Here is a 27,808-nt window from a genome sequence, read left to right as displayed (position 1 = left end):
TCCTGTGACAATTCGACTCTAAACCAGCACCCGTGAGTAAAAACGGAAGATTTGGTTAAGAAAATTTATGAATTAGGTACCGAAGCGGGAAGGTCTAAACAGGAAGTCTGCCTACCGCTTTTTGTAAATAGACTGAAGCAAAAGACTTTGCAAACTAAATTGCCTGGAAAATTGACTCCAAGATTGAAATTTCCTGCATTTATAACCATCAAAAACCCATTGACAGCAGGAGAAAAGGGGGGGAAGAAATTTTGACTTCTTAATCCTGCAGAGAGAGTAAAAGAATATAAATTTCCATCGTCCCTAACCTGGGGACGGGTCGTCAGGACAGAAATTGTCAGAGATGTCCATCAATTGAAAACGGAACATTTTTGACAGATAGAAACAAAAGAGAAACAAAATAACTTCAATGCTGCTTTCTGCATTTTTGTATTGTATTGTAAGGAAACAAAGTATTTGAAAATCGAAAGTGAATTTTCCTTTGTTGGATACATTTTAAAGATGGAAGTTAAATAGAAACTGTGTCCCCTAGAGGGAGCTTGTCAGCTTGTTTGCTACTACCTACAGGGAAGATATAACAGCTGTGAAAATTAGACCGTGGGACCAGCTACTTGACCTTCAACAGAAATGAATAGGGAGGAAGTTTTACTCTCTGCCCTTGGCAAAATAAATGCTATGCTGCAGCAGTTGGATGAGAAAGTGACTTTGATGAATGAAAAGTTGGATTTTATGTCTGCTCCAGCTAGTAAATGCGAACTAACAGGAAACGAAGATAAAGAAATCTTACAACAACCAATCCAGGAAACCGGTTCAATAAAGCAAGTCCAAGGGCAGATGAAGATGGAAGAGGTGGTGAATGCACCTCAAAAGTTACAGAGATCTAAAGTCCCGCATGACCAAAAGCTGCAACACTGGAAGATTGAATTTGGAGAGTGTCCGCAAGATTTTGGAGTTAAGAAAGTTCTTAGCTCTGGTGGGACTGTGAAACAAATTGATAACTATTTCTGGAACAACTACTTTTTGGATTACAAAATTAACACAGGGAAGTGGGTTAGTGGGGAATGGGACAATCTGAGGAAAGAAAATGGAGATTATTACTGTATGGAATTCCCCGGAGACTCACTCCCCAAGGAGAAAGGGAAGAAACTATGAAAGAATCCAACAAGGGACAAGGAAGCGTGCAAGTACAAACAGGAACAAGAAAACCTGCAGAGGGGGCATAGAAGAGACCTGAGAGCCTCGGACATTAGAATACCAGATTGATGGACAGGATATAATGGTTAGAAAGGACTGATATAACCCAAAACCAGGAAGAACGGACGTCGGATAAAACTAGAATGAGAATTTCTTTTTATATATCTTTTTATCTTTGGAATTAGTGTAATACTAATGAAATATAAGAATGTGCTGGAAAGGAATTAATTGGCTTTAGTAGAAAGGTTTGGTAAAATAAGAATATGCAAGAATGGATTGATATGAGATGAAAATTTGAAAATATAATATGTAAGGATAAATAATTAAGGGTAAATTATACAGAAACACTGTAAAATTTTTGAATGTTAATGACGTTGAAATGAAATGAAGTGCTTCTAGTAATAAGGTAAAATAAGAATATGCAAGAATGGATTGATATTAGACGAAAATTTGAAGCTATAATATGTGAGGATAAATAATTAAGGGTAAATTAAGAGGGTATGAATTTGCTGAACCAAAAATGAAATACAAAAAGGGGAGGTGCGAGGAGGTCCGGAAAATAAGTAAATGAACGATGAGAAGTTAAAAAGAGGGATTTTTATTTTTTCCTTTTTTTTCTATGTTAAATTTTGGTTTTTGTATTTTTTGGGGGGGTGTTTTTTGTTTATCGTTCTGTAACTTTTTTCTTGTTAAAATTTAATAAAATATCATTTTAAAAAATAATTAAGCAGAGGTTGTGTGGCCATCTGTTATGGATGCTTCAGCTGAGATTCCTGTATTGCAGGGAGTTGGACTGGATGACCCTTGGGGTCCCTTCAAACTCTAAGATTATATGATTCTATGCCCAATTTCCTTCTGTTCGGACAGGTTCCTCCACCTTTTACTCACACTAAGAAAACTACACAACCCTCTTAATGTAGACATTCCTGACACTCTTGACAATTTTGGTCAACATACACTCTAAATAGCAACACCCTAGAGGTCCCGGGCCCTAAAGAAGTCAGATTAGCATCAACCAGAGCCAGGGCTTTTTCAACACTGGCTCCAGCCTGGTGGAATACTCTGTCTCATGAGACCAGGGCCCTGCGGGATCTGATTTCTTTCCGCAGAGCCTGTAAGATTCTGTAAGAGTTGTTCCGCCTGGCCTTTGGCTTGGAATCAACTTGATCCCCTCTCCCTCTATCCTTTTTCCTTTCTCCTTCTGTGATGGAACTCCTATTTGGGGACTTCCCTGGCTTTTTTCTGGCCCACGTAGGACCAGTCTGGATAAAGACTTGATGTTTTCATCCCCAAAAAAGTTTTGTATTTGAGTTCCTACTGAAATGAGGTTGCATTTTAATGTTGTATTTTAATCTTGTTTTTAAGTTGTATTTCAATCAATTGTTTTTATACCTGGTGTTAGTCGCTCTGAGGGAGGCTTGGCTGGGGAGGGCAGGGTATAAATAAAAAAATGTATTATTATTATTATTATTATTATTATTATTATTATTATTATTTGAGGTTTATATTGAAACCCGTTCGTTTCATTCTGAGCTAACTTCTTTTAAGGAGAATATTCCTGTTGTTGGGGGGGGGGTTGGGGGGAGCATCAGCTTATAGACACTATGAGCCATCCTCTTTGAAGTCATTTACAAGTGGTTTGACTACAATCCGCTTTCCAGTAGACTTCAAAGGAATGAGTGTATGCGGAGGAAAGGCAAAGAGAAGGGGGGTTCTTCTGGCTTTGGGGTTCTAGGGTTTTTGAGATGGTTCTGCTGTAATTCCCCAAGGTGAACAGCCCCTCTCCTTCTATCACACCTCAAACAATTCTCCTCTCTACAAACGAAACACAAATCATTTTAAACCTGCACACCTCTCATGCACATCAATGGATAGTGATGAATGCAAATTTCAGTTCATTCTTCTTCTTCCCATCACATCGTTCTATCTTTACACTTCATCAAATTACTGCTGGAAAGAGTAGAAGAGTGAATTATGGGGGAGGTGAGAGGAAAGCCTCTGAGCTCCAGTACTCAGATCCTACCTGTGGAATCTTGAAAAGACCCAAAATATCTGCCATGCAGGACGAAGTATCAGAACTAAGTCCTCCAATTACTCCTATTACATTTTCCTGGGTGCCACATTTGTAGTTAGGGACAAACTGGTGTGATTTAAAGAGCAGGTCCAAAGTGGTGCGGTAAGTCCTCCTTGAATCAGTATAGCTGTCGTAGATGTGGAACCCGAGGGTGACATTGGGCAAGATCCTGGGATTCTCATTGATCTCATCAACAGCAAACACCAGGGCAAGGATGTGTTGGTAGAACTTGGTCACCATGCTGCAGATAAAGGGACTTGCTGTTTCATGGTGGAATCAAGGCTTGTGCTTCAAAAGATTGTCTCATGGTCTTATAGCCACAACAACCTATATCTCACTCTCCCCCCCCCCCAGGAGCTCAAAATCCCTTCTCCAGTTAATCCCTACAACAGCCCAGGGATGTAGGTTAGGCTGAGAGGCAGGCACTGGCCCAAGGTCACCCAGTGGAGATTCTAACCTTGGTCTCCCATGTCCCAGTCAGACACTCGCCACTACACCACACTGGCTCTCAGTGGTTTTAGACTTGTGCTTCCACCACAATTTCTGTGCAATGAGCTAGCCTAGCTTGGATGCACTAAGTCCCTGCCAATGAGTGAAGTAAGAACTTTGGGCTGAGGGCCTCACACCCATTCCTATCAAATGCTGTGCAGGATGAAACCAGTCCACATCTCCCCTATTCAGGAAAGCCAGTTGTGGAGTCTGCAGCAGCTTCTCCCCTGGGGGGGGCAAGACTTTCTGAGACTGTCTTCTTTCTTCTCCATGATATGTGATATTTTCATTCCCCTTCCTGTACTTTGGGCGGGTATAGAAAAGTAAAAAGGCTAAAAAGCATTTAACAGGGTAGGATGGAATGTCCTGAGAGGTATTTAGTGGGTGAAGGAGACAGAAGGGACTGTGACAGGTAAGGACAGTCCCCTTCTTCCTCCCTCCCTCCCTCCATTGACTTTTCCTTTCCTGATCTCCCACTCCCACACATACCAGTCACTCATTCTGAAACCTCCCAATCACTGCCCAATCCTATGCATGTTTACTCATACACAAGTCCCGCTATTTACAGCAAAGCTTATGCTCAGGTAATGTATATAGAATTGCAGCAGTATTCTTGAGGGCTGGGGGGTCATTCACCTGCTATGTTTCTTCTTTCAAATTTCATTTGGCTACAGAGAATAATTAATAGATTGACCATTGGTTTGACTCAATTTAAGGCAGCTTTCTATCATCCTCTTTCTTGAAACATGAGATGTGGCTCCAATTTGTCATCTCTCCAAAATTATGTGGACAAATATGTTTGAATGGGTGGAAATACTGGTGCAATGGAAAGCTTCCTCACAGTCCCCTTCTAAAATGGGCAGACTGAGCACCTATGTACCAGAGCCAGAATAGAGAGCAAATAGATAATATAAGGCTAATTTTTCCAAATGTCAAATTACCAGTACAAGCACAACCTAATTACGCATATGTTGGAGAATGTCCTTTTCTCAACCTTTAATATTTCTTTTAAAAACCAAATTAAAAAAGCAATTATTCATGCAGATATACAGAACTTCTCAATTAAAAATAAAAACATTTGCTTACAGTGGGAACTTAATCAGGGAGTGTTGAGGAGGGTATTGGTTGAAGGAAACTTTGGAGAACACAGGATTTGACAGCTGAGACACTATCCCACTGATGAGGAAATCACCCGACTGGTGCCACTCATGTGGAACATCTTCGGGATTATTTCTGGTGCACTTAGCAGCATGCACATAGCACACCATGTTCGGAAGCAGCAGAATCAGAAGCAGCAGCATCCCAATACATGTGCAAATTCCTCACTCTCTGTGTGTATAAAACAAGCCACTGCCCTGATTGAAAGATGGTTTAGATTGCTGAAGACTCTGGGAATGTAATTCTCACATGGACTTATTACCTTTGCCTAACCATTAAGCTCAGCAGTTTTTCAGAGGTGTGTCTTCAATTCTAATTGAAAACACAAAATTCAGACTTGCCCTATACATTGGGGTGGGTGGAGGAATTATCCAAATGATAGAGACCTGCCTCTCTCTTCCCCCTAATCTTAGCTGTCTGCGGAACCTTGGGTTTCCTTATCATCATTTCAGTCTTTTTATCAATACCTTTTCGTTCTCACTTCTAGAAGGCTACTGGCACTCTGGGCAGATTATAGACATTTTGATAATTGCAGAGTAGATAAGGATTCTGCAGTGTTTTTGGATGCTGTTATGCATCAACAGGAGCAAAACTCCTGCCAGAAAAATATTTGTCAGATCATGGAATTTTACCTAAAAGATAATCTAGTCCAACTCTGCCACACAGTCCTGCAAAGCTGGCTATCCATCATCTGCTTAGAAACTTTTAATGAAGGGGGTTCTACTAGCATGCAAGACCACCTGTCCCTTATGAAACAGCTCACACTGTTAGAAAGAATTACTCTCTAAGGTCTCAGAACTTCACAATTCAGCAGATCTGCCTGATCCCTTCTAGCTGCACCAGCATGACAGAGAAGGGGGATTTAGGCTGAGCTACAATGACTCCAAATATTGAATCTATGAGGAAGCAGAGCATGCCTGGGATAAAAATGCCAGTGCTACAATTCATCCCCCCGCCCTTAGGACAAAACATTAAACATCAATATAAAAATAATAATTCTTAGTGATGAATATCCTATGTGAGAAGAATAATAATAAAATAATTCATTTTTAATCACTTATTTGCAAAAATTAATGCTTTCTCTGCTGATTCAATCCCCTGCATTCTGTGCCGCCTGCAATATTGAATGGACAACCTATGCTGTGCAGCACTTCTTTGTGGGTTTTGGGAACAGGGAGACTATTCCAAACTATGTCCAGATGTGGGGAGAATGGGCTTGGACCCACTCCTAGCCCCACTAGACCTATTTTAGATGGTGAATATGATCGACATAGGTTCATTGTCCTCAATGGAGTCACTCCGAATCAAACTTAGTTGTGTACAACCCATAGGGAATGCAGTTCCCCTTCAGATACCACATGTCATTGCAGCAATTTCTGAGCCATTCTATGCATGGCATTCTTCTTGATGTATATGGGAAACTCTCCACCAGCACTGTTTCACTAGGGCCACAAATGAAAATGAATAAAAAAGGGCAGAGAGGTCTCATCAGCGTTAGGAAGGGTGTTGTGTACAGAAAAAATCCCTCAGTGTCTGCGAGTATCATAATGGGCTCAATGAAAGCCAATAGGCTGAAGCCAAAAAACTGAGAAGACAGAAGTAGCTGTGGTTTGCTTGTTCCTATGTCCAGGAATGAGATAGGCAGCCTGTTCTGGAAGAGATCTCACTTATTCAGAAGGACTGGGTTTCTACTTCAGAGGTACTACATGATTCGATCTTGTCTTGCTTCTTATTATTCAGTTCTGGCCACAAGATAATTAAGAAACATTTAGGGGATAAGATACAGCTCAGTATCCCAGCACTGGAGGCCAAGATGGAGAAGATCTCCACAGCCACCAGGTTTTTCCCTTTGGTGCTTAGATGAACTCATGTACTGTAGTACTCTACAAAAGAAAAGAAGTTGCTTTTTGTTCAGATCTCAGCAAGATTCTCCTGATTGGGATGGCAAGATATTTATTATGAGTTAAATATATCTGTTCCCATGCATATTTGAAAAAATTCTGAATTAATTTTAATATATTAAGGCAGGGTCAAAATGTTTGTATCCAATGGATGAGTTTGCATCCCTTATCACTCTTCCCAATCCACTCAAGTAAATCTAACAGGACTATTAAACAACTATTATCAGCAGGCAAAGGGGATTTTATATTATGATGTGGAATATTGGGTGTGTAGATAATTGAGGGTGCGCTGCGAAATTATATGCCAGTTAATAACCTCACAAAATGCCCCTTCTGGTTTCACAGTTTCACAGGATTGTCAAGACCATGGAGAGTAGTGGAAACGAATGAGATGCCATATGTATGGATAAATCATGCTTGATTGAGATATGATGAACCAGGACCAAACTTCAGAAAATATGGGACTCACTTTATATTAACTTCATGTTTTCAATTAATACATATCCAACTGACAATGATCTGGAAAGAAGTATCTCTAATTTCCAGTGACAAAGAATTGCCTGGACCAGTGAGTCACTCTTGTCAGTTCTTAATTCTTTATTCTAATTAGCTGCTCCCTGCTATTCAGCTTAGGCCTCAGTAAAATGACATAGCATTTGGGGGTAAAGATGCAACCCAGTAACCCAAAACTGGAGGCCAAGATGGAGAAGATCTCCACAGCCACCATATATTTGCCCTTGGTGCTCAAGTAGGTTGGAACAAAGGAGAGCCACACACTGCAAAAGACCAACATGCTGAAGGTGATGAATTTGGCTTCATTGAAACTGTCAGGCAACTTTCTAGCTAGGAAAGCCACCGTGAAGCTGACTATGGCCAGTAAGCCCATGAATCCCAGGACACAATAAAACATGACAGTGGAACCTTCATTACATTCTAGTATTATTTCTTCAGTCCTTGAGTGCATGTCAACGTCTGGGAATGGGGGAGAGGTTGCCAGCCATATGCTACAGATTGTGGCTTGAATAAGGGAGCAGGAAAGAACAATGGAGCTGGCCAGTTGTTTCCCCAGCCACTTCCTCATTCGGGACCCTGGCTTGGTAGCCATGAAAGCCAGAATCACAATGGCGGTTTTGGACAATATGCATGAAATGGCAACTGAGAAGATCATGCCAAAAGCAGTTTGCCGTAGGATGCATGTCAGCTTGTTAGGTTGGCCAATGAAGAGCAAAGCACAAAGGAAGGAGAGGAGGAGGGAGAGGAGGAGAGCGTAGGTCAGGTTCCTGTTGTTGGCTTTGACTAAGGGAGTCGCCTTGTGTTTCACAAATATTCCAAGCACTGCAGCTGTGATGGAAGAAAAGCAGACAGCAAAAGTGGCCAGACTGATCCCCAACGGTTCTCCATAAGACAAGAAAGTTTTATCTTTTGGAAGGCATCCATCCTTGTCACTGTTTGGATACTGCTCTTCAGAACATTCAAAACAGTCGTCCGTGTCTGAAAAAGAAAAATGAAAAATGCTATACTGTACTTGTGAAGCCTTTTGCGCCCAGAAGAAATCAAGGCAAATGGTCAGAAAGCTTTGAATGATGGCTGCTGGATCAGTACTGGTAAAATATATATAGGTATTTGGCCCAATTATTTCTATATACAAGAGGGCTTTATTTACTTAGGATTCCAGAGCAATGCAGGTCTTCACTACAACTGAAAGAAGAGAAGTTCGTCACCTGGATATCACCAATCATAAGTTCTCCCTGTTTCCATCATCTCCTGCTATGCTGAAATCCTTACCTCTGCATTCCATGAGCATATGAGACTATGCTCCAAAACAGGTACATCTTACTGGTATCATTGGACACCGTTCTCTTTCCTTCCTTCTCTACTTATTTTAATTTTCACGTACTGGATCATTCTTGACAATTCTTATAACTAGTATATCCCCAAAAATAAATAAAAAATCTCCGACCCTTCTGATCTGAAATCTTCCCTTCTGGACACGGGATGCAATCATAGCAGCAAGGTAGCTTTCCTTCCTTCTTGGTCCGACTGTAGCCCAATTGGCAATTCTCATTGCACAGAGAAAGGGGTTGTGCCTGTCCAAAAAAGGAAAGAAGATGGTAATTTCTGACTTGCACATGCCATACCTGTTCCTCAGATTGGGCCAAATTTACTTCCCTGTTTCCCACACTGGCAGGAAGTCTGAACTGCCAATCAGATCAGGATGACCATTCACATCCCAAGGAGCTGCTGCCCTTGGTCCTTCTGTTGATTGCTTCACCGCAATTGCCCTCCCACTGTCTGATACTGAATGTCCCCTGCTGAACACTGAGCAGGCCACAAACACCCTGAACCCACTTTTATGGGGCCTTTGAGAACTTTGGCTCACACCTCACCCTTAAGTTCTAGGGTGCTTCTGCTCTTCATCCAAGTTGCCAGTGTTTCCTGGTTCTGGGTGTCTTCCTTTCTTCTCACAATTACTTTGGGTGATGCCATTTGCTTCATCACTTCCTAACTATGTTAATTTTTTAGCTGTGGGCTCCTTTGAACATTATCTGAGAATCTCAGAGGCCCAAACAAGGTATTGTTATGTTATGCTGCAGCAATGTTTGGGGTAACAATGAAGAACAGTGATGAGGTTCTTCTGTACTTTGTTTTCTTTTTAAAATTCAGTTATTAATAAGCCCACCTATCCAACTTCTTTCTATATCACATTTTGCCATTTTAAGCTTCCCACTGCCTGTGCTGTTTTCAGCTGAATGTTGGTTCCCTGTCTTCTTCAGGAGGTGAGTTAAATCACAACTAGTTGCATCTTGGAATAGATGTTTCAGAGTTTGAATAGTGAACCCCCTTTTTTTAGCATTGAGGAAATGTCTTGGGACACTCTGAAATGGACCTTACCTGGTTGAACCTGATGGGCCACGTGATGGTATCATCATGAATGGAGAGTCTCTTGCTTGCGGGAGCCTGAGGGTTCATTATTCCAACCTTAACTCTGAAAAAGGAGTCATTTGGGAATGTGATCCAGTTGATGATATCCAATTCAGTTACCAAATCCCCCTTCTGGCTGAATGAAACCGCTTCCCCGGCACTATTGTTAAATGAGATGCCTCTCAGAAAATGGTGGAGCTAAATTAGTGAAGAGAATTAGAAAGAGACAGATGTATAACAGGATGATATTATTTCCCTCCAATTGTTGGCATCTGTTTGTCTCGAGAACAATGGAGTGTGGCTCCAGGGGTGAGGTCAACCCGCTGTGTTAGCAGCACTGAAGTGACCTCCCCAGGGTGCAAGCCTGGACAGTCCTGGGCTGCCCAGAGGACAAGTCTCCCTCTCAGTCTTGCTGATGTGGTCGAAAGGAAAGCAGAACAGGACATTCGGCACCAGCTTCGTTTCAGGGGTTGCCAGAAGGAAGCATAGAAAATAACATCCATCTGCCTAAGAGACTCCACTCTGGAACTGTGTAAGGCTTACTTTTTAGCCTTTTATTCTCTGGAAGATATCACAGAAGGTAGCAGAGGTGGAGAAGATTCATTTCAACTCTGCACAAGGTCGAGATCACGGATTCTGTTCACAGTAATTCTAACAGCTCATCCACACCATACATTGAAAGAACTCTTGTTACAGTCATGGTTTCCCCCAAAGAATTATGGAAAGGGAGGTTGCTTAAAGGAGTTGAGAGTTGTTAGGAGACCATTAAGAAACTACCATTTGTAAGATTCCTTGGTGGAAGCCATGGCTCTTAAAGTGAAACAAGAGGGCTTTAATGTTGCAGATGTGGCCCTAGTGTTTTAAAATGAAAGATATAGCAGTCCTATCAGAAAGCAGTCCTATCTATGCTGAAAGATGAGGATAAGAAGAAAAAGGAAAAAAAATAAGGTGCTGGAGGAGACTCTTGAGAGTCCCATGGACTTCAAGAAGATCCAACCACTCCATTCTGAAGGAAATCAGCCCTGAGTGCTCACTGGAAGGACAGATCCTGAAGCTGAAGCTTCAATACTTTGGCCACCTCATAAGAAGAGAAGACTCCTTGGAAAAGACCCTGATGTTGGGAAAGATGGAGGGCACAAGGAGAAGGGGACGACAGAGGACGAGATGGTTGGACAGTGTTCTCAAAGCTACCAACATGAGTTTGACCAAACTGCGGGAGGCAGTGGAAGACAGGAGTGCCTGGCATGCTCTGGTCCAGGGGGTCACGAAGAAGAAGAAGAAGAAGAAGAAGAAGAAGAAGAAGAAGAAGAAGAAGAAGAAGAAGAAGAAGAGGAGGAGGAGGAGGAGGAGGAGGAGGAGGAGGAGGAGGAGTTTGGATTTGATATCCCGCTTTATCACTACCCGAAGGAGTCTCAAAGCGGCTAACATTCTCCTTTCCCTTCCTCCCCCACAACAAACACTCTGTGAGGTGAGTGGGGCTGAGAGACTTCAAGGAAGTGTGACTGGCCCAAGGTCACCCAGCAGCTGCATGTGGAGGAGCGGAGACACAAACCCGGTTCCCCAGATTACGAGTCCACCGCTCTTAACCACTACACCACACTGACTCTCTCCGATGAAGAGTCGGACACGACTAAACGACTAAACAACAACAAGAAAAAGAGCTTTCTAAACAGTCAAGGAACTATTTTTGCACCCTGAAAGCTGGCGAACTATTCTATATTAGCAATAGAGGGACATTACCTGCCATGGCTGTGGATCCAGCCTATTCCCTCTTAGTTCATCCAACATTACACTGTGTTTGAATCTGGAGAAATGCATGTTTTGTAAAGCATGTGCCACTGCCAAGACTGCATTGTAGATGCTGTAGCTGTGGGCAGTCATGCTCCTTTCAAAGACAGACCCCAGAAGAGTCTCAAGCTTCTCTGTCCCAGTGCAGAGATCATTGTCTTTCTTTTCAAAAGAACAAAGAAATGCCTCTTCCCAGAAAGTTCTGATGAAGCCATCCTCCCTTTCTGTGACAGGGTTTCTCTTCTGAAGAAATTTCTGGAATCCTAGATGATTAGCTGAATGAACTGCAAACGAAATGGCACCATGGAGAAAACGTATGTCCCAATTTCTTTGAAAGGAAAATGATGTAAAATCCATCTGGGCTGTCATAATCCAGACTTTTGCCTTGATGTCCACTGGCATATTGATTGTTTCTGCCAAGTTGGGTATTATTCCCAATACTGTCATGGTGTGAATTTCACCAATCACAACCACGACATTGGCGGTGCTGCCCATAATAACACTGATTGTTTTAGAACCTTCTTCCACCATTTCCATAGACTCACCTGAAAAGGTTAGTTTGGGAAATGTTTCTGTATAATCACAGCAAATACCTCTTCTGGCAAACATGGGAAGGATGTTTTGTACAAATCTCTCTCCGTTGTCATCACTCAGAGTCACCACCCCAATCCACATCCAGCTGAAATGCAGCAGTAGCTGGAGAATCCCATTATACTGATGAGCCACATCAGGGAACATTCGGTGAAAGAACTCTTCTTGGATATGGTTACTCAGCATAGGAGAAGAGCCATAGATGAACTGAAAATGATTGTAAAAATTATGCTTGCAAATTCCACCCACTTTGGTGTTTGTATATACCCTCTTATGGTGAATGAACACAGATGAGACCGCATAGAGAAAATTTAAAACTTTTTAAAAATAAAGAAACATAAAAGTTGAACATTGGGGCCCTATATGGAGTGGCTAGAATTCCTTCAATTTACGGTGGTACCTCAGCTTACAAACACTTCGGGTTACAGACTCTGCTAACCCAGAAGTAGTACCTCGGGTTAAGAACTTTGCCCCAGGGTGAGAACAGAAATCGTGTACTGGCGGCATGGCGGAGGCAGGTGGCCCCATTAGCTAAAATGGTACCTCATGTTAAGAACAGTTTCAGGTTAAGTTCACAGCCAGAGGTACCACTGTATATATTTTATTTTTTGCTCAGTCATACATAGAGTCTAAGGTCTTTGCTGCCCCTATATTTTCAATATAGGGAAAAGCACAGCGGGGGTCACTTCTCCCTTAAATTTCCCATGCGTATGTCACCATCAGAACATATAAGCAAACAGTATCAGACATGTGAACACAGAATAAAGAGCAAATATAACTAGTTTCTGTTGAAGAATCCATAGGACAGCTCTTTGAACCATAAATTGGGGGAAATAAAATTAAAATGCATTTGTAAAGGCATTTGAGCCCAACCAAGCAATGATGATTTTTGATGACTGGACTGCATCTGAACCTCAATCATGGATTCTGTGCTGGAATGCTTAAATATTGGAGAGGGGGGAATTAGCCTTACTTGCACTGAGAAATCAAACATGTCATGCAGAATTCAAGACAGAATGGTTGTTCCTTGTATTCTGGTGTATTATGTGCAGGGATGAGTTTTGTTCATTGTGAGTCATTCACACTTTGTAATATCAACCTGGGGTCTTAAGGGATAGAATCTAATAGAAGTGTGAATAGCATCCTAAATGGCCACACTCAATGCACACATCTCTGTGAATCGCTCAACCTACAGCAAGAAAGGATGCAGTGCAGGAGAAACGTGAATGGCTTCTCCAATGGCTCTCTTACCTGTGGCATCTTGTAGATACTCAGGACCGTTGCCATGTGGAGACAGATGTCAGAATTCGGTCCCCCGATGATGGCTGCTGGACTGTTCTCAACACCACACTTATAGTTAGGGATGAGTCTGCCCCATCCAGACAGCAGCTCCATGGAGCCATGATAGGTCCAGCTTGCAACGAAATGGCTGTTCAAGATGTGGAATCCCAGGGTGACATTGGGCAAGATCTGTGGGTTGTCATTTATCTCCTTTATAGCAAAAACCAAAGCCACAATGTGCTGGTAGAGTTGTGTCATGAGCCTGCAATGAGGGGTCCATTTTGCATCTTCTACAGCAAATGACATTGTCTACATATCTACTTATCTCTCTAATGAGGGAAAAATACATCAGATGAGAACAGACTAGAGCCTGAGTACCCTTGACAAACAAAACTGGACATATAGATAAGAATCCCATATTATTTATTGAAATAATGATGAAATACTTCAAACATTTCAATCTAGAGAATTTTCTTCTGATTCTTGTCTTGCTCAAGTTCCATGCAATATTTCAAATGCATAGAATAGAAGAAGAAGAAGAGTTTGGATTTGATATCCCGCTTTATCACTACCCAAATGAGTCTCAAAGCGGCTAACATTCTCCTTTCCCTTCCTCCCCCACAACAAACATTCTGTGAGGTGAGTGGGGCTGAGAGACTTCAGAGAAGTGTGACTGGCCCAAGGTCACCCAGCAGCTGCATGTGGAGGAGCAGGGAAGCGAACCCAGTTCACCAGATGACGAGTCCACCACTCTTAACCACTACACCACGCTGGCTCTCAATAAATAGGCTTCAATGATACTTCACACCACCTTTCACTCCAAATTCAGGGTGATTTACAATAGATATAGCACTCCCAATAAGATGCTAAGTTGGGGTTTTGAAATTCCATGCGTTACTCACTTCATCCACTGCCCCCAGGGCCCTATGGCCTGCAGGTAGGAGCATCTCTGTTTGCTTGTTTTATTTCTTAAAGTGAATATTTGTTGCTTTTCAAACACTACCTCTTGCCATATGCACATTATGAAAATATGTCTCTTTTCCATTGAGAAACATTTGTATCCCCATTTGGAGGGGGGCAGAAACACCCCACAACAATGTCCTGGCTGCAAGGGTAATATTTTCCCCACACCCCTCTTTCCTTGGATCTCATAATCCTCTTTCCACGCTGCCTTTCCCTGTGCCAGTTAATGGAGAGGTCACTCTCCTGGGGAAAAGAGGCAATATCCCAAAAAACTGGATGGAGAGGAAGAAAAGCCCAGCCCTTCTTCCCTTGATAATGGGTCCTCATTGGAAGGGTAAGATTTAATTCACATCATTTATCCTGGGGATCCAGGTTACTATTTCCATCACTCACCTTCCCCTTTGCAAGTCAGTGGAGTGATCTGCCCAACCCACCACAACCTTTGGGATACCAAGGCCATTTCTGTCAGGCTGAGATTTCCCCCACTTTAGTCTTTCCTGAGAGTGCATAATCTGTTTTCAGCCACCCTCCTGTCCCCACAATTCCTATTGTGTCCCCCTCAAGTCCGCTCAGGCAGGAGAACCACTGCAGCAATCATTCCGAAATATGACAGAACTTGTTCCTTAGAGGAGGTGAGCACGCCTACAAATTGCACCCAAATTATATCCGGTTGGACAAATTCTATGATGCACAAGAGAAAATAAATATATCTGCCATTGCTACTCTTAAAGTTGGAAATGTGGTAAACTGGACTTGCTTCATGAACATTAATTTAAGACTATGGTAGACACTCTTAGCAGAAATGGGCTCAAGCTCTCAGGTCCCCACTTCCCCACCCCAGAAAAAAGCACATCAAACACAGAAGCACAATAATTACTTATAAGGAAAGCCGATTGCACCAACAGCAAAATATGAATACATTTAATATGGATGCATTATATTATTAAATAAACACAGTTCCTTACATCTGGTCATCAAAGAGTTTAGCAGAGGGACGTTCTTTGAATGTTATCTCATTTACAAATGTATAGACCTGAGACATGATGCCAGCTATCATGAGGTCTCCTGACTGATAATATTTGGGAAGAATGGGAAGAGGGTCACTGGTGGGGCACTGAATCAAATGAATATTGCATGTCGTTAGAGGCAGCAGTATTAATAGTAAGATCACAAATGCTACCATCTTGCAGGAAAACTCATTACTGCAAAGGACACTTCATCTCTTTGTAATGATAGAGTCTCTGCCTTAAATTAGTACTCAAGCGGCTGAACTGAAGAAGGCAGAACTGAAGAATCAGCAACCAGATGAAAGAGCCTTGCATTTCTATAGCCTTAGTTTACATTTTGAATGTGCCCACTTAAACTCTCCTGGGTTGGAGAAATATAGCTGTGATTATGATTCATTTGATAATTACAGGAGATATAATTTATGGCAGCTGTTGTTTATGACTCACTCATAATTGTTAAAGAAATCATGTGTCCCCCCCCCCAATAGCAAATGTCTTCTTTGATCCTGCTCAAAGTTATAGAGAATCACAGGAGAGAGGGGAAAATAGAAGATTTGTACTCCCTCTCCCATGGAGATGGAAAAACTTTTGCACTTTTCTCCATGTGTGATGGAGGTGGGAAAGGCTATATGTCAAATTAGAAGAGGCTTGGGGTGGTATTCAATATTCATCCTACTCAGAGTAGATCCATTGATGTTAATGAGCATGACTAACTTAGGTTAAATAATTCAAAATTTAGTTGAATGCACCCCTTGGTCTCCACCTTTTACAAGAGCAGCAGTTCAGGCCAGTCTTAGCCCAGCCTCTTCAGAGTAGGGTGCCTTCATAAATCTAGTCAGTTGCAGTCGCTTTCTGGAAATGGCACCTTTTATGTAATTATGTATATAGAGTTTATGCATATAGAGTGGTAAAAAGAAGATTTGCATAATATCTCGTAGTGTCCCTGTATAACCTTTAGAAGACATCTGAAGGCAGCCCTGTATAGGGAAACTTTTTAACGTTTGATGTTTTATTATGTTCTCATATATGCTGGAAGTCACCCAGAGTGGCTTTTTCCTCAGAAAAAAGATTAGGGGACTTTGTCCAAAGCCTTACTGAAATCAAGATACACTATGTCCACAGCATTCCCCTGATCCACCAAGCATGTAACTCCATAAAAAATATATATATTTTTGAGATACCCACGCTGGGTCTTGGTAATCACAGCATGCTTTTTAAGAGCTCACAGACTGATGGTTGAATTATCTGTTCTAGGAGCCTTTCTGGTTTTGGATGCTGCTCATCAGGTCTTGGAGATCTGAATTTATTTAAAATTGTTAGCTGTTCCCTTACCTCCTCTTTTCCTATCTTGGGCTACATCTCCATCCTTACATCATTTATTTTAAATAAAAAAATTTGTCCAGTAGCACCTTAGAGACCAACTAAGCTTGTTCTGGGTATAAACTCTCGTGTGCATGCACACTTCTTCAGATACACAAAAGCTTATACCCAGAACAAACTTAGTTGGTATCTAAGGTGCTAATGAACATTTTATTTATTTATTTTGACTGCATCAGACCAACACAGTTACCTACCTGAATCTAGAATAATTTATTCTCCAGGTTGGACACTGCTTTCCTTTTGGGTGAAGATAGAAGCAAAGTAGGTTTTGAGTAGTTCTGCCTTCTCTCTGTCACCTAATAGAGTTTCTCATGTTCCTCACGCAGAGGACCTAGCACTTGTTTGTCCTTCCTCTTGCTTTGAACATAGCCAAATAACCCTTTTTTAAAAAATTACTTCTCTTCCTTATTCTGATCTTCATATTACAACTGTTGGCTACTTGTGTATGCTCCTCTTTTATGATTCCCCATTTCTTATACATGTCCTTCCCAACTCTCAGCTCATCTGTAAGCTCCTTATGCAGCCACATTGGTTTCCTTAGATGCCTCCCACTTTTCTTTCTTGTTGGAATTGTCTGCCTTTGGGCCTTCAACATTTCTCATTTAGAAGCTCCCACCCCTACTGGGCTCCCTTCTATTCATTCCAGACTATGGGACCTCACCCAGTAGCTCCTTAAGCTACCGGGGCCTCTATGCATACTTTCCACTTTGGATCCAGGACATGGGAGCGAGTCAAAATGCCGGGGGTGGAAGTGGCGGCAGTATTGGCAGCGGCAGCAGCACTGCCCCTATCCTCTACTGGGCTCTGGCGGCCACAGCTTCTTCAGGGCTGCCTTTCACCACCAGACTGCAGCACCACTCCCAGCTCAGGCACCACTCTGAGCATGAGGTGGAAATAGCAGAGAGAAGGAGGAGCAGGGGCAGTGACCACCTCTCCTCCACTGGGCTCCAGCACTTGAGGAACTGTGAAGGCCATAGCTTCCTTGGTGCTAGCCCAGTGGGAGGGAGGGAAAGAGCTGCCATTGAACAGCCCCCACCACTGCCAGAGAGGCAGAGAGCACCCAGAGCCCCTTTGCCTCCTGCTCCCCCTGTGCCAGCAGCCACTCATGGCCCACTCCTTTCCATGTGCTGCCGCCACCTTCCTGCTGAGCTCACAGTTCCCAGGGGCCATGCGCTCTGCACACCCCAGTGGTGCCAGTAAGCCACAGTTATCCACTGGGGCTGGGAAAGGTGAAGCAAAGCAAAGAGAAGGGCTGTCCTTGCTTCATCGCTCTGTCAACCTGGCACATCAATGTTTTTCAGCTTCCTCTGCACGCTCTGATTGGAGGAGAGTCTGGCTTCTCCCAGCAGCCACCACAACTGCCTTCTTTCATTGCTAAACTTATTTTAACACTGAGAAGAGCAGAAAGTTGTGCTCCTCAATGGTGGCTGCCCAAAGGAAGACACACAGATCCCAGGACATTCCTGGATCCAATCAGAAAGCAGGCTGACTTCTTTGAAACTCGGATGCCCTGCTCAAGAGAACAGCTCAAGAGAACGGTTGAGTGTTATGTTCTATGTATTCTGAGTTCTCCCTATGGCCTTCCTCCAGCTTATTCACTTCTATTTCTTCTTTAAAGGAAGTGGAATTAGGTAGAGGGATATTAGGTGGACCTAGGAGATCAGGGTTAAAATCAGTCATGAAGTTCACGGTGTGACCCTGAGCCAGCTGGCTGCCTTCTCCCTACTAGTTTTTATAAGCCAATAGCAACAAGGGTCAAATACCAATGGAACTCAAAACCCACAATTCCTCTTTCAACCAGCTTTCCTTTTTTCATTGAACTGGGAAGCTTCATTGGAATTCAGATTACTTGCTGAGGAACAACACTGTGAAGACCTCAAGAGCATTTAGTCTCCAAGTATAGCCTTTCCCTTAGGTGCTTCCATCAACAGGGACACCTTATGATCTGCAAATCCAAGAGTGTTTGACCATGTAACAATTGCTCAAAGAACACTCATATCAAGCCCTATGCTCTGTGGTTTAGACCCCAGTGCCACCTGCGTCCCTTATAAGGGACAAGCGCACTACTCAATAACAAATATGCATTATTATTTTGATCTTACTATAAGTCACAGAGCTCAATGCTCTAAGGAGATAACTTAGTAATTATCTCAAATTGCTGGGTTTCATCATCCATCTTGCCAAACCCCATGTACATTTTATCAGGCCATGAACACAATCACTATCAGAGTGTGGAAGTGTATATAAAATAAATCCTGTGTCATTTAGAGCCCAGATGAGAAATTCTGAACATGCAAGTTTTCATGGACCAAATCTTTGGCATTTTCTCTTTATCAAAAGAACCCAGAGTCATTCAATAAAAGTTCCTGCAATGCAGTTTATGGTAGATGAGATAGAAATCTGACTTTCAGCATCCCTGTTGGCCCCAAGATGGTAGGAACCTTTCTGCTGCTGATCCTTCTCTTCCTGTGGCTACAGTTGCCTCCAACTGAGAGCAAGGAACACTCTGCTAGATGCACCATGATGGAGCCTTTCCAGCTTCCATACCAGAATTATCAGAGAGGGGACCTAGTCATTGGAGGAATTGTTTCTTATTTCGGCTTTTTATTTGAAGAAAAAGATTTCCATGAGCACCCAAACACAAAGCTTATAGATGAACTCTTGTAGGTAAAATTCTATCCTTCATAGTGCAAGCTTGGTGAGGTCATGTTGGCTACAATTACACAAAGCATACGTTGGCATGCTCAGAACACATTTCCCTGTGACTTTTATCAAGGAGGGGTGTTAAACATATATTTTCTTCTTTTTACCTTGTGATCTTGTCACCTTCTTCTTTGTTGCTTTATTCCGCTTCTTGGGGTTTCTATCTTCTGCCTGTTCTTCGTTCTCATCATCTGATCCCATGGCTCTCACCGCTTTCTCCCAACTTCATCCTCAACCTCCCTCTATGTTTCCTTTCACACCATTAATGTCTGTTTCCCTTTGCAGCAAAGCTTGATCCTCACATTCACAATCACTATCCTTTAATCTGGCAGTCACAGTTGAATGTGACATATGAATATCATAGATTTGGGGTTATACCTGCTGCTATGCAATGTAAAACATATTGGGTAATAATGCCAAGTATCGCAACTGAGTTTTATGCAGATTAGACCGACTGAAATTAATACACCTAAGTTAGTCTGATCTATTAATCCTAATGGGCCTTCTCAGAGTATGACTAACATTGGCTACAGTATTTTTTTATTTGAATGAGGGAAAGATGGAAATTCTGTTACTGTGAAAGAATAGATCCCATTCCATCTGATGTGCTCTGGTCTCTACTCCCCACCTACACCAAACACTTACTATCTGAGAGGCACCAGCCAGAATTTCAGACTTGGGAACTTCTCTTCCAGTGAGTGTCCGTTGGTTGCTGAAAGGAAAAAAGGAGTTAAGGGAAGGATATGGCAACTTATATAGGTGCATGTGAGTCAGGAAGTTACCTATGTGCTTAAGAGGGTGAGGAAGAGAATACATCTGACACACAGTATAATTCTTTTATTAGTGGAGCACCAAAGTACTACCAGAATACTCTTTCCCTGGTGTTTGCTGTGAAAGAAATAAACGATAACCCTAATATCGTACCGAATATGACCTTTGGGGTCCACGTCACTGATAGCTACTTAAATGCAAGGATGACTTATCAGAACACCCTGAAACATCTGTCCATCACAGAAAGGATTGTCCCCAACTTCGAATGTGACAAGAAAGGACAAAAGATAGCTGTTATTGGGGGACTTGACTCTGATATCTCCCTCCACATGGCTACTGTCTTAGGCATCTACAAGATTCCACAGGTATAGTAAGTGTGGGGGGTGCGAATCTCTTCTCCCTCTGGTACAATAATTATCTTTAGGGTTCTCAAAGCTTTCTTTTATTTTGGTTCATTCTTCTGAAAAAGGAAATGTGAGAGGAAAATATATACCGTAACTGATACAAAAGCACCTGGGGGAGGTATGCAGTAGTGGTGGGAGTGGAGGGGCTTTGGTGCTTGCCTGACTCTGTCTCCCCTGTGTCACTGGGAAGCAGCAGGTAGGTTGGAACAGGGCAAATGCAGCAGCAGGAGTCTTCCTCCTGCTTCCATGAAGCTGCACAACACCAGTTGCAAGAGATCAGAGAAACTCCGATACGCCTCCTCACCAACAACTGCTAGAGATATGCGTAATGTTCTTGTGAAATCAACATGCATCCATAAATGGAGTTGAGAAATTCTCATGAGTTTTTCTCTTCAAGCAGATACTTGGGATGAACCACAGCTGTTTCCTCTAACTCTCCAATTCTTGTGGGGTTGATTTCTTCCTCCAGATTGCTTACTGCGTATTAGCTCCAGTGAGAAGCCCAGAGTTGCAGCCCCAGACATTCTACCGAACGGTGCCCAATGAGAAATATCAATATGCAGGGATTGTCATGCTACTTCTATATTTCCAGTGGACATGGGTAGGAATTGTGGCATCCAATGATGAAAATGGAGAGACCTTTATGCAAACCTTAGTGCCAATGCTTTCTCAGCATGGAGTCTGTGCAGCTTTCAGTGAAAAACTACCAGCCTTATCTCAGGGTCTAGATAATTTCAGTTCCTTGGAAGTCATTCGGGCCAAGTCCTCTTTCCTGGTGGCTTCAGAATTCAACATATTGGTTCTGAGTGCAGAACCTGAGACCATTACAGTTGTGAAATGGATGCAATATTTCTATTCATTAGCTGAAGATATTGCAGAGAAGTCTACAGGCACCGTGTGGATTTTGACAGCCCAATGGGCTTTCTCTTCAGAAACAATGCAAAGGTATTATGATATACAAGTCTTTGATGGTGCCTTGTCTTTTGCAATTCACACAGAGAAAGTCCAGGGATTTATAGAATTCCTTCAGACCCTGAACCCCAACTCTCCAAATGGAGATGGGTTCCTCCAGGCTTTTTGGCAACAGGCATTCAACTGTTTATTTTCTGCTTCTAATGGGCACAAGGAAAACACAAAGACCTGCACTGGCCATGAGAGTCTGGAGAGCCTTCCTGGGCATATTTTTGAAATGACCATGACTGGCCAAAGTTACAGTATCTATAATGCGGTTTATGCCGTTGCACATACTTTACATCAGATGCACTCATCCAGGTCAAAACGCAGAATGATGGCAGGCAGAGGTGGGCTTGATCCTCCAAAACTGCAACCTTGGCAGGTAAGATTTCCTATTCAGAATAAACTTTTGCAAAGTTGAGCAAGAGAAGGGGGAATTATCAAGAATTAAGAATATGTTTGAAAATACTAAGGTTTGTTTCTACCCATGACTGCCGACTCATTTTGTCCACCGACACCAACTTTTTTCTAGAACCTGCATTTGTTTCTGCACTAAAGAGGAACGTATAGGGCTGTTTTCAAATGTGGTTGACTGGTCTGTTTTTTAACTTGCTTCCAGTGATGTTCATTGATTATAGTGGACTTGAAAGTACAGGTCACTTTACGTTGGTGTGGAAAAGTGAAGAAAAAAAGGAAATCAGGGAAAACCCACCATGAGCTTCTCTCCATTTCTTTGCCCCCTACTCTCTGCCCACCCACCCACCTTGCAGGAGGGGCAGTTCCAGGGCTTCCTGACATGGCACCATTTTGTCTTTGCACATTGACAGCAGAGCTGAACCCTCACGCAAGTGGCAGGCCAGCTGTTATTACTAGAAATACTTATGTTTTTCAAATGTTGTAGACTACACAATTTTTAACTACTTTCCATTGTGTGAAATATATTGATAGATATTTCTCCTTTGTAAAATTAATAAAACTCTCATTTTTAAAACTTTGCCTTTGTTTTCTTTTCTCTAGCTGCACTCGTTCTTGAGGAGTATCTCCTTTAACAACAGTGCTGGTGACTTAGTGTCCTTTGATGAGAATGGAGAATTAGCAGGTGGATTTGATATTATTAACTGGGTTACTTTTCCAAACCAAACCTTCTCCCGAGTGAAAGTAGGAAAGATAGTTCCACAAGACTTACAAAACGTAGACTTCAGTATGGATGAGGGAGCCATCACATGGCACAGAGCTTTTAATCAGGTGGGACCATTGGATTCTTAAAAATGAGATTTTTTTTATTAAGAATACAAATAATAAGGTTAATGTAGATATTCTTTATCATTAATTAGCAAATTGTTTAAGTATAACCCATGTTATTTTACCATTGCACATGAGGTGAGAAGTAGATATTTTCTTCTTTAGAGTTCTGGTTTAAAAGTATATAATGGTAATATATTCCACTATATTGCATATGGAATATTGTTGACTACCATCTCCCATCCTCCCTGATCACTGGACAGGCTGCTTTTCAGACTGATGAGAGTTACAGTCCAATACCATCTGTTGGACCAATATATCCACATCCCTGATATATAGGATTTCAAAACATTTCAACAGTCCAATACCATCTGTTGGACCTATATATCCACATCCCTGATATATAGGATTTCAAAACATTTCAATGCGTTGCACATTTATGTACGAGTAAATCATGCTGAACCAAGTGAGATTTACAACTCAGAAGACAAGCTCAGGATAAGTTACCCATTTGTTTTGAAAGAATATTGATAGTCTTGTGGAGCTTCCTATGTTACCTTTTTTTTAAACTTCCTGTATTTCAAATTCTGGGGACGCAGGTGCTGCTGTGGGTTAAACCACAGAGCCTAGGACTTGCCGGTCAGAAGGTCGGCACGTCGAATCCCCACAACGGGGTGAGCTCCCGTTGCTCGGTCCCTGCTCCTGCCAACCTAGCATTTCGAAAGCACTCAATAGGTACTGCTATGGCGGGAACGTAAACGGCCTTTCCATGTGCTTCTCTGGTTCGTCAGAAGCGGCTTAGTCATGCTGGCCACATGACCCGGAAGCTGTACGCCGGCTCCCTTGGCCAATAAAGTGAAATGAGCACCACAACCCCAGAGTCAGCCACGCCTGGACCTAATGGTCAGGGGTCCCTTTACCTTTACCTATTTCAAATTCTGTTGTCTTTTTTTAAAAAAAATAATATTTTATTAGGTTTTACAAAAAGAGATAATGCAAAAGAAAAACAATACATATCAAAAATGCAACAAACATCAAAACACCAACAAATACAAACATTTAAACAACAAATACAAACAATTAAAACACAGCAAAAAGGAAAGAAAAAGATATATAAGAAACATTAAAAGTTTAAAAATTTAACCTAAAAAAGAAAAAAGAAAAAAGAACCTCTTTTCAAATTCTTATCCTTCATCAACTTATTTTCCTGACTTCCACCCGCCTTCCTTTCTTGTATTCCACTTTGAAATTAACTTAGCAAGTTCATTCTTATTAATTTTATCCTTTAAAAATACCTTCACGTATTGTACTATTCAGATCTTCATCCAGTATCTGTCCCTTTTTTCATACTCTTAATTACCTGATTCACTAGAACCCCTTTATTTCATTTCAATGTCCTCAACATTCCAAAATTTTACAATGTTTTTGTAAGTAGATTCTAAACTTCTTCCAATCTTCTTCCACCCGCTCTTCTCCTTGATCTCGTATTCTGCCGGTCATTTCTGCCAGTTCCATGTAGTCCATTACTTGCATTTGCCATTCTTCCAAGGTGGGTAGATCTTGTGTCTTCCAATGCTTTGCAATGAGAATTCTTGCTGCTGCTGTAGCATACATAAAGAAAGTCCTATCCTTCTTTGGCACCAATTGGCCGACCATGCCCAGGAGAAAGGCCTCTGGTTTCTTCAAGAAGGTATATTTAAATACCTTTTTCATTTCATTATAAATCATCTCCCAGAAAGCCTTAATCCTTGGGCACGTCCACCAAAGGTGAAAGAATGTACCTTCAATTTCTTTACATTTCCAGCATTTATTATCAGGCAAATGGCAAATTTTTGCAAGCTTGACTGGGGTCATGTACCACCTGTACATCATTTTCATAATATTCTCTCTTAAGGCATTACATGCCGTAAACTTAATTCCAGTGGTCCATAACTGTTCCCAGTCAGCAAACACAATATTATGTCCAACATTTTGTGCCCATTTTATCATAGCAGATTTTACCGTTTCATCCACAGTATTCCATTTCAGCAGCAAGTTATACATTCTTGACAATATCTTAGCATTGGGTTCTAACAGCTCTGTTTCTATCTTTGATCTTTCCACCTGGAAGCCATTTTTTTAATCCAAATTATAGGCCTCTCTTACTTGAAAATAAGGTAACCAATCTCGCACCTTATCTTTAAGTTTCTCATACCTCTGCAATTTCAATTTATCACCCTCCTGCTCCAAAATTTCCCAATACTTTGGCCAGTTAGTCTCCATGTTAAGTCTTTTCATGGCCTTTGCTTCCATTGGCGATAACCACCTTGGGGTTTTATTCTCCAATAAATCTTTATATTTAATTCTGTTGTCTTACCTGTCCTCTCTCTATCCTCCATCTTTATGCAAATGAAAAATTCAATATTCCTTCTCATTCACTCCCAATATTTACACTGCAGTTTATTGATGTATACAACACACTTTTCTGGAATAACGTTAATCAGTTAGCTGATCTCTTCTCTTTGGTTAAAACTGTGTTGTTCACAAGGCACAAGAGAGCTACATTTTCTCCTCTTTTTATGGCTAGGTGCTGCCCCTTGCCTTGTGTAATGATCGCTGCCAGCCAGGCTACAGCAGGAAAAAGAAGGAGGGGTTGCCATTTTGTTGCTATGATTGTGCATCATGTCCTAATGGGATGATTTCGAATCAAATGGGTAGGATACATCATCTGCTATTTTGTATAATCCTCCTAATGTCTATTTCAACTGTTTCCCTCTATTAGTAGTTCAGTACTCTTAAACAGAAGAGCAGCTGCACTGATATCTGGAAGAAAAAAGAGACAGTTGGGGAAACTAGATCCAGAACTTTTACAAGTGAGATCTGTGGAAATAGGTGTGGAATATGCTGTTATCTGTTGTTTAGTTGTGTGAGCCAGAAAAAAGCATGAAATGATCTCCGTACCCAGAACTGTCCTCAGCCCAGCCTCAGAGCCCAAAGTGGCTGTTCTCAAGAAGCCTCCATCACCATGAAGATCTCTCTGGGTGTGACCAACTCAACTAAGGGCACAACCAATGCCATGTTTCTGATCATTAACTGCAGATGAAAGACTGTAGAACCTATTGTGGATTATGCATAATGACAGGAGATTGTACAAACAGTTTTCAATATTCACTTATCTCTGATACGTTCACTAAGTAATTAATGCCTTATTTGTCGGAACTCATATATCACTCATTGTTTCAGATATGGATTATTGTTTCCACTGCCAAGATGACCAATTTCCAAACAAGGCCAGAGATCAATGCCTCCCCAAACGCCAACATTTTCTTTCCTACACAGAACCTTTAGGGTTCGTTTTAGCTTCCTTAGCTCTGGTCTTTTCTCTGGTCACAGCTTTGATACTTGGCGTCTTCTCTAGGAATGGGGACACTCCCATTGTCAAAGCCAACAACCGGGACCTCACCTACACTCTGCTTACTTCCCTCTTGCTCTGCTTCCTCTGCTCCTTGCTGTTCATTGGCCAGCCTCACCCAGTGAGCTGCTCTTTACGACAAGCTGCTTTTGGCATCATCTTCTCCATTGCTGTGTCTTGTGTCTTGGCCAAAACTATCACGGTGGTTCTGGCTTTCATGGCCACCAAACCAGGATCCAGGATGAGGAAATGGGTGGGGAAATCTCTCACAAACTCTGTGCTTCTTGCTTGCTGCTCCGTTCAAACCAGCATTTGTGCTGCTTGGCTCTGTACGGCTCCTCCATTCCCAGATGTGGACATGAACTCTCTGATGGAGGAAATCATTGTGGAATGCAACGAAGGTTCTGTCACGATGTTTTATTCTGTCCTGGGTTATCTGGGATTCCTGGCCATGGTCAGCTTCACTATGGCTTTCCTGGCCAAGAGGTTGCCGGACAGTTTCAACGAAGCCAAGTTCATCACCTTCAGCATGTTGGTGTTCTGCAGCGTTTGGCTGTCCTTTGTTCCCTCTTATCTGAGCACCAAAGGAAAGCAGATGGTGGCTGTGGAGGTCTTTTGCATCTTGGCCTCCAGCGCAGGTTTGCTGGGTTGTATCTTTTCCCCCAAATTGTACATACTTCTTCTGAGGCCTGACTTGAACAGCAGAGACCACTTAATTCTGAGGAGCAAATAGGAATGAACTTGTGTTGATGCTTTTAATTTTTGCATTGTTTGCTGGCATTTATTGGAATAAAGCCAGACAAAGTAATTCCTTATATTTCTCAGTTGGGAGAGGAAATATGGAAGTTACAGCTGAGGAAATGAACTTTGACATATCCCAAGAGACACATGAGGACTTGCTGGAAACTGAAGGTGAAGCCACAAGGCTGCAGAAGATTAAGTTTGACCAGAGGCCTGGTAGCATAAATTTATCCAAGATGAAAATTGGAGCTTTAGGGCCATACAGACTCAAAAGATTTAAGAAACAGAACTTGAGCTCCACTTCCAATTACAGAGGCCTGCTGGCAAGGAAAATGAACATTATGGTGATAAGGCTTCCTCGAGAGTCGGTGTTGAAAACAAAGGACTGTCAAGAAGACCGGCAGAGAGAAACTAAGAGAGGGCTAAAAGCCTCTGGCGTTTGGGACACAGGCTAGAATAGCTGTACTGATGGACATTGGGTTTAGGGACCACAACCGGGAAAGGGAGGCGGGGACTTGGGAATCCAAAGGGTGTTAAAATATAATTTGTTTAGATCTTGTACATATGTTTATTTTTTGTAACCTTTGTGGAAGGTGGGAAGATCGCGGAGGGGAGATTTGGGTCGACTTTAGGAATAAGGTTCAAAATTAACCTAAAAGTGGTTTTTCTTTTTAGACTAAATAGATATAAGATCTTAAATAAGTATTTGTTGAGCGGATAAAAATGAAATTGTAATACAGAGGGGGGAGGTGTGAGGAGGTCGGGGAAATAAGGTTTAAGAAAGAAAGTATTGAAATTATACTTGTTTGTTTGTTTGTTTGTTTGTGTTTGCATGTTGGTTTGTGTTTACGTGT

At 41.9% G+C, this 27,808-nt stretch overlaps 2 protein-coding genes across 2 annotated transcripts; one reads left to right on the top strand and one right to left on the bottom strand.

Moving 5' to 3' along the window:
* Window positions 1-7,405: 7,405 nt before the first annotated feature.
* LOC309329746 (vomeronasal type-2 receptor 26-like) lies at window positions 7,406-19,652 on the bottom strand (the record flags this gene model as incomplete). The annotated part of the gene is made up of 7 exons (XM_081840755.1): window positions 7,406-8,307; window positions 8,777-8,903; window positions 9,709-9,936; window positions 11,479-12,324; window positions 13,369-13,660; window positions 15,327-15,475; window positions 19,575-19,652. 7 exons carry the CDS (start codon window positions 19,650-19,652, stop codon window positions 7,406-7,408), a joined length of 2,622 nt encoding a protein of 873 aa, XP_081696881.1.
* A 728-nt stretch (window positions 19,653-20,380) lies between these two features.
* On the top strand, window positions 20,381-26,946 carry LOC309329745 (vomeronasal type-2 receptor 26-like; the record flags this gene model as incomplete). The annotated part of the gene is made up of 5 exons (XM_081840754.1): window positions 20,381-20,587; window positions 21,096-21,962; window positions 22,598-22,825; window positions 25,389-25,515; window positions 26,045-26,946. 5 exons carry the CDS (start codon window positions 20,381-20,383, stop codon window positions 26,944-26,946), a joined length of 2,331 nt encoding a protein of 776 aa, XP_081696880.1.
* Window positions 26,947-27,808: the final 862 nt, after the last annotated feature.

This window comes from Podarcis erhardii, assembly GCF_964252035.2.
Source record: "Podarcis erhardii genome assembly, chromosome: 15".
Taxonomy (NCBI): Eukaryota; Metazoa; Chordata; class Lepidosauria; order Squamata; family Lacertidae; genus Podarcis; species Podarcis erhardii.
The sequence above is the reverse complement of the archived record's forward strand: the minus strand, read 5'-3'. Positions and strand labels throughout refer to the sequence as shown.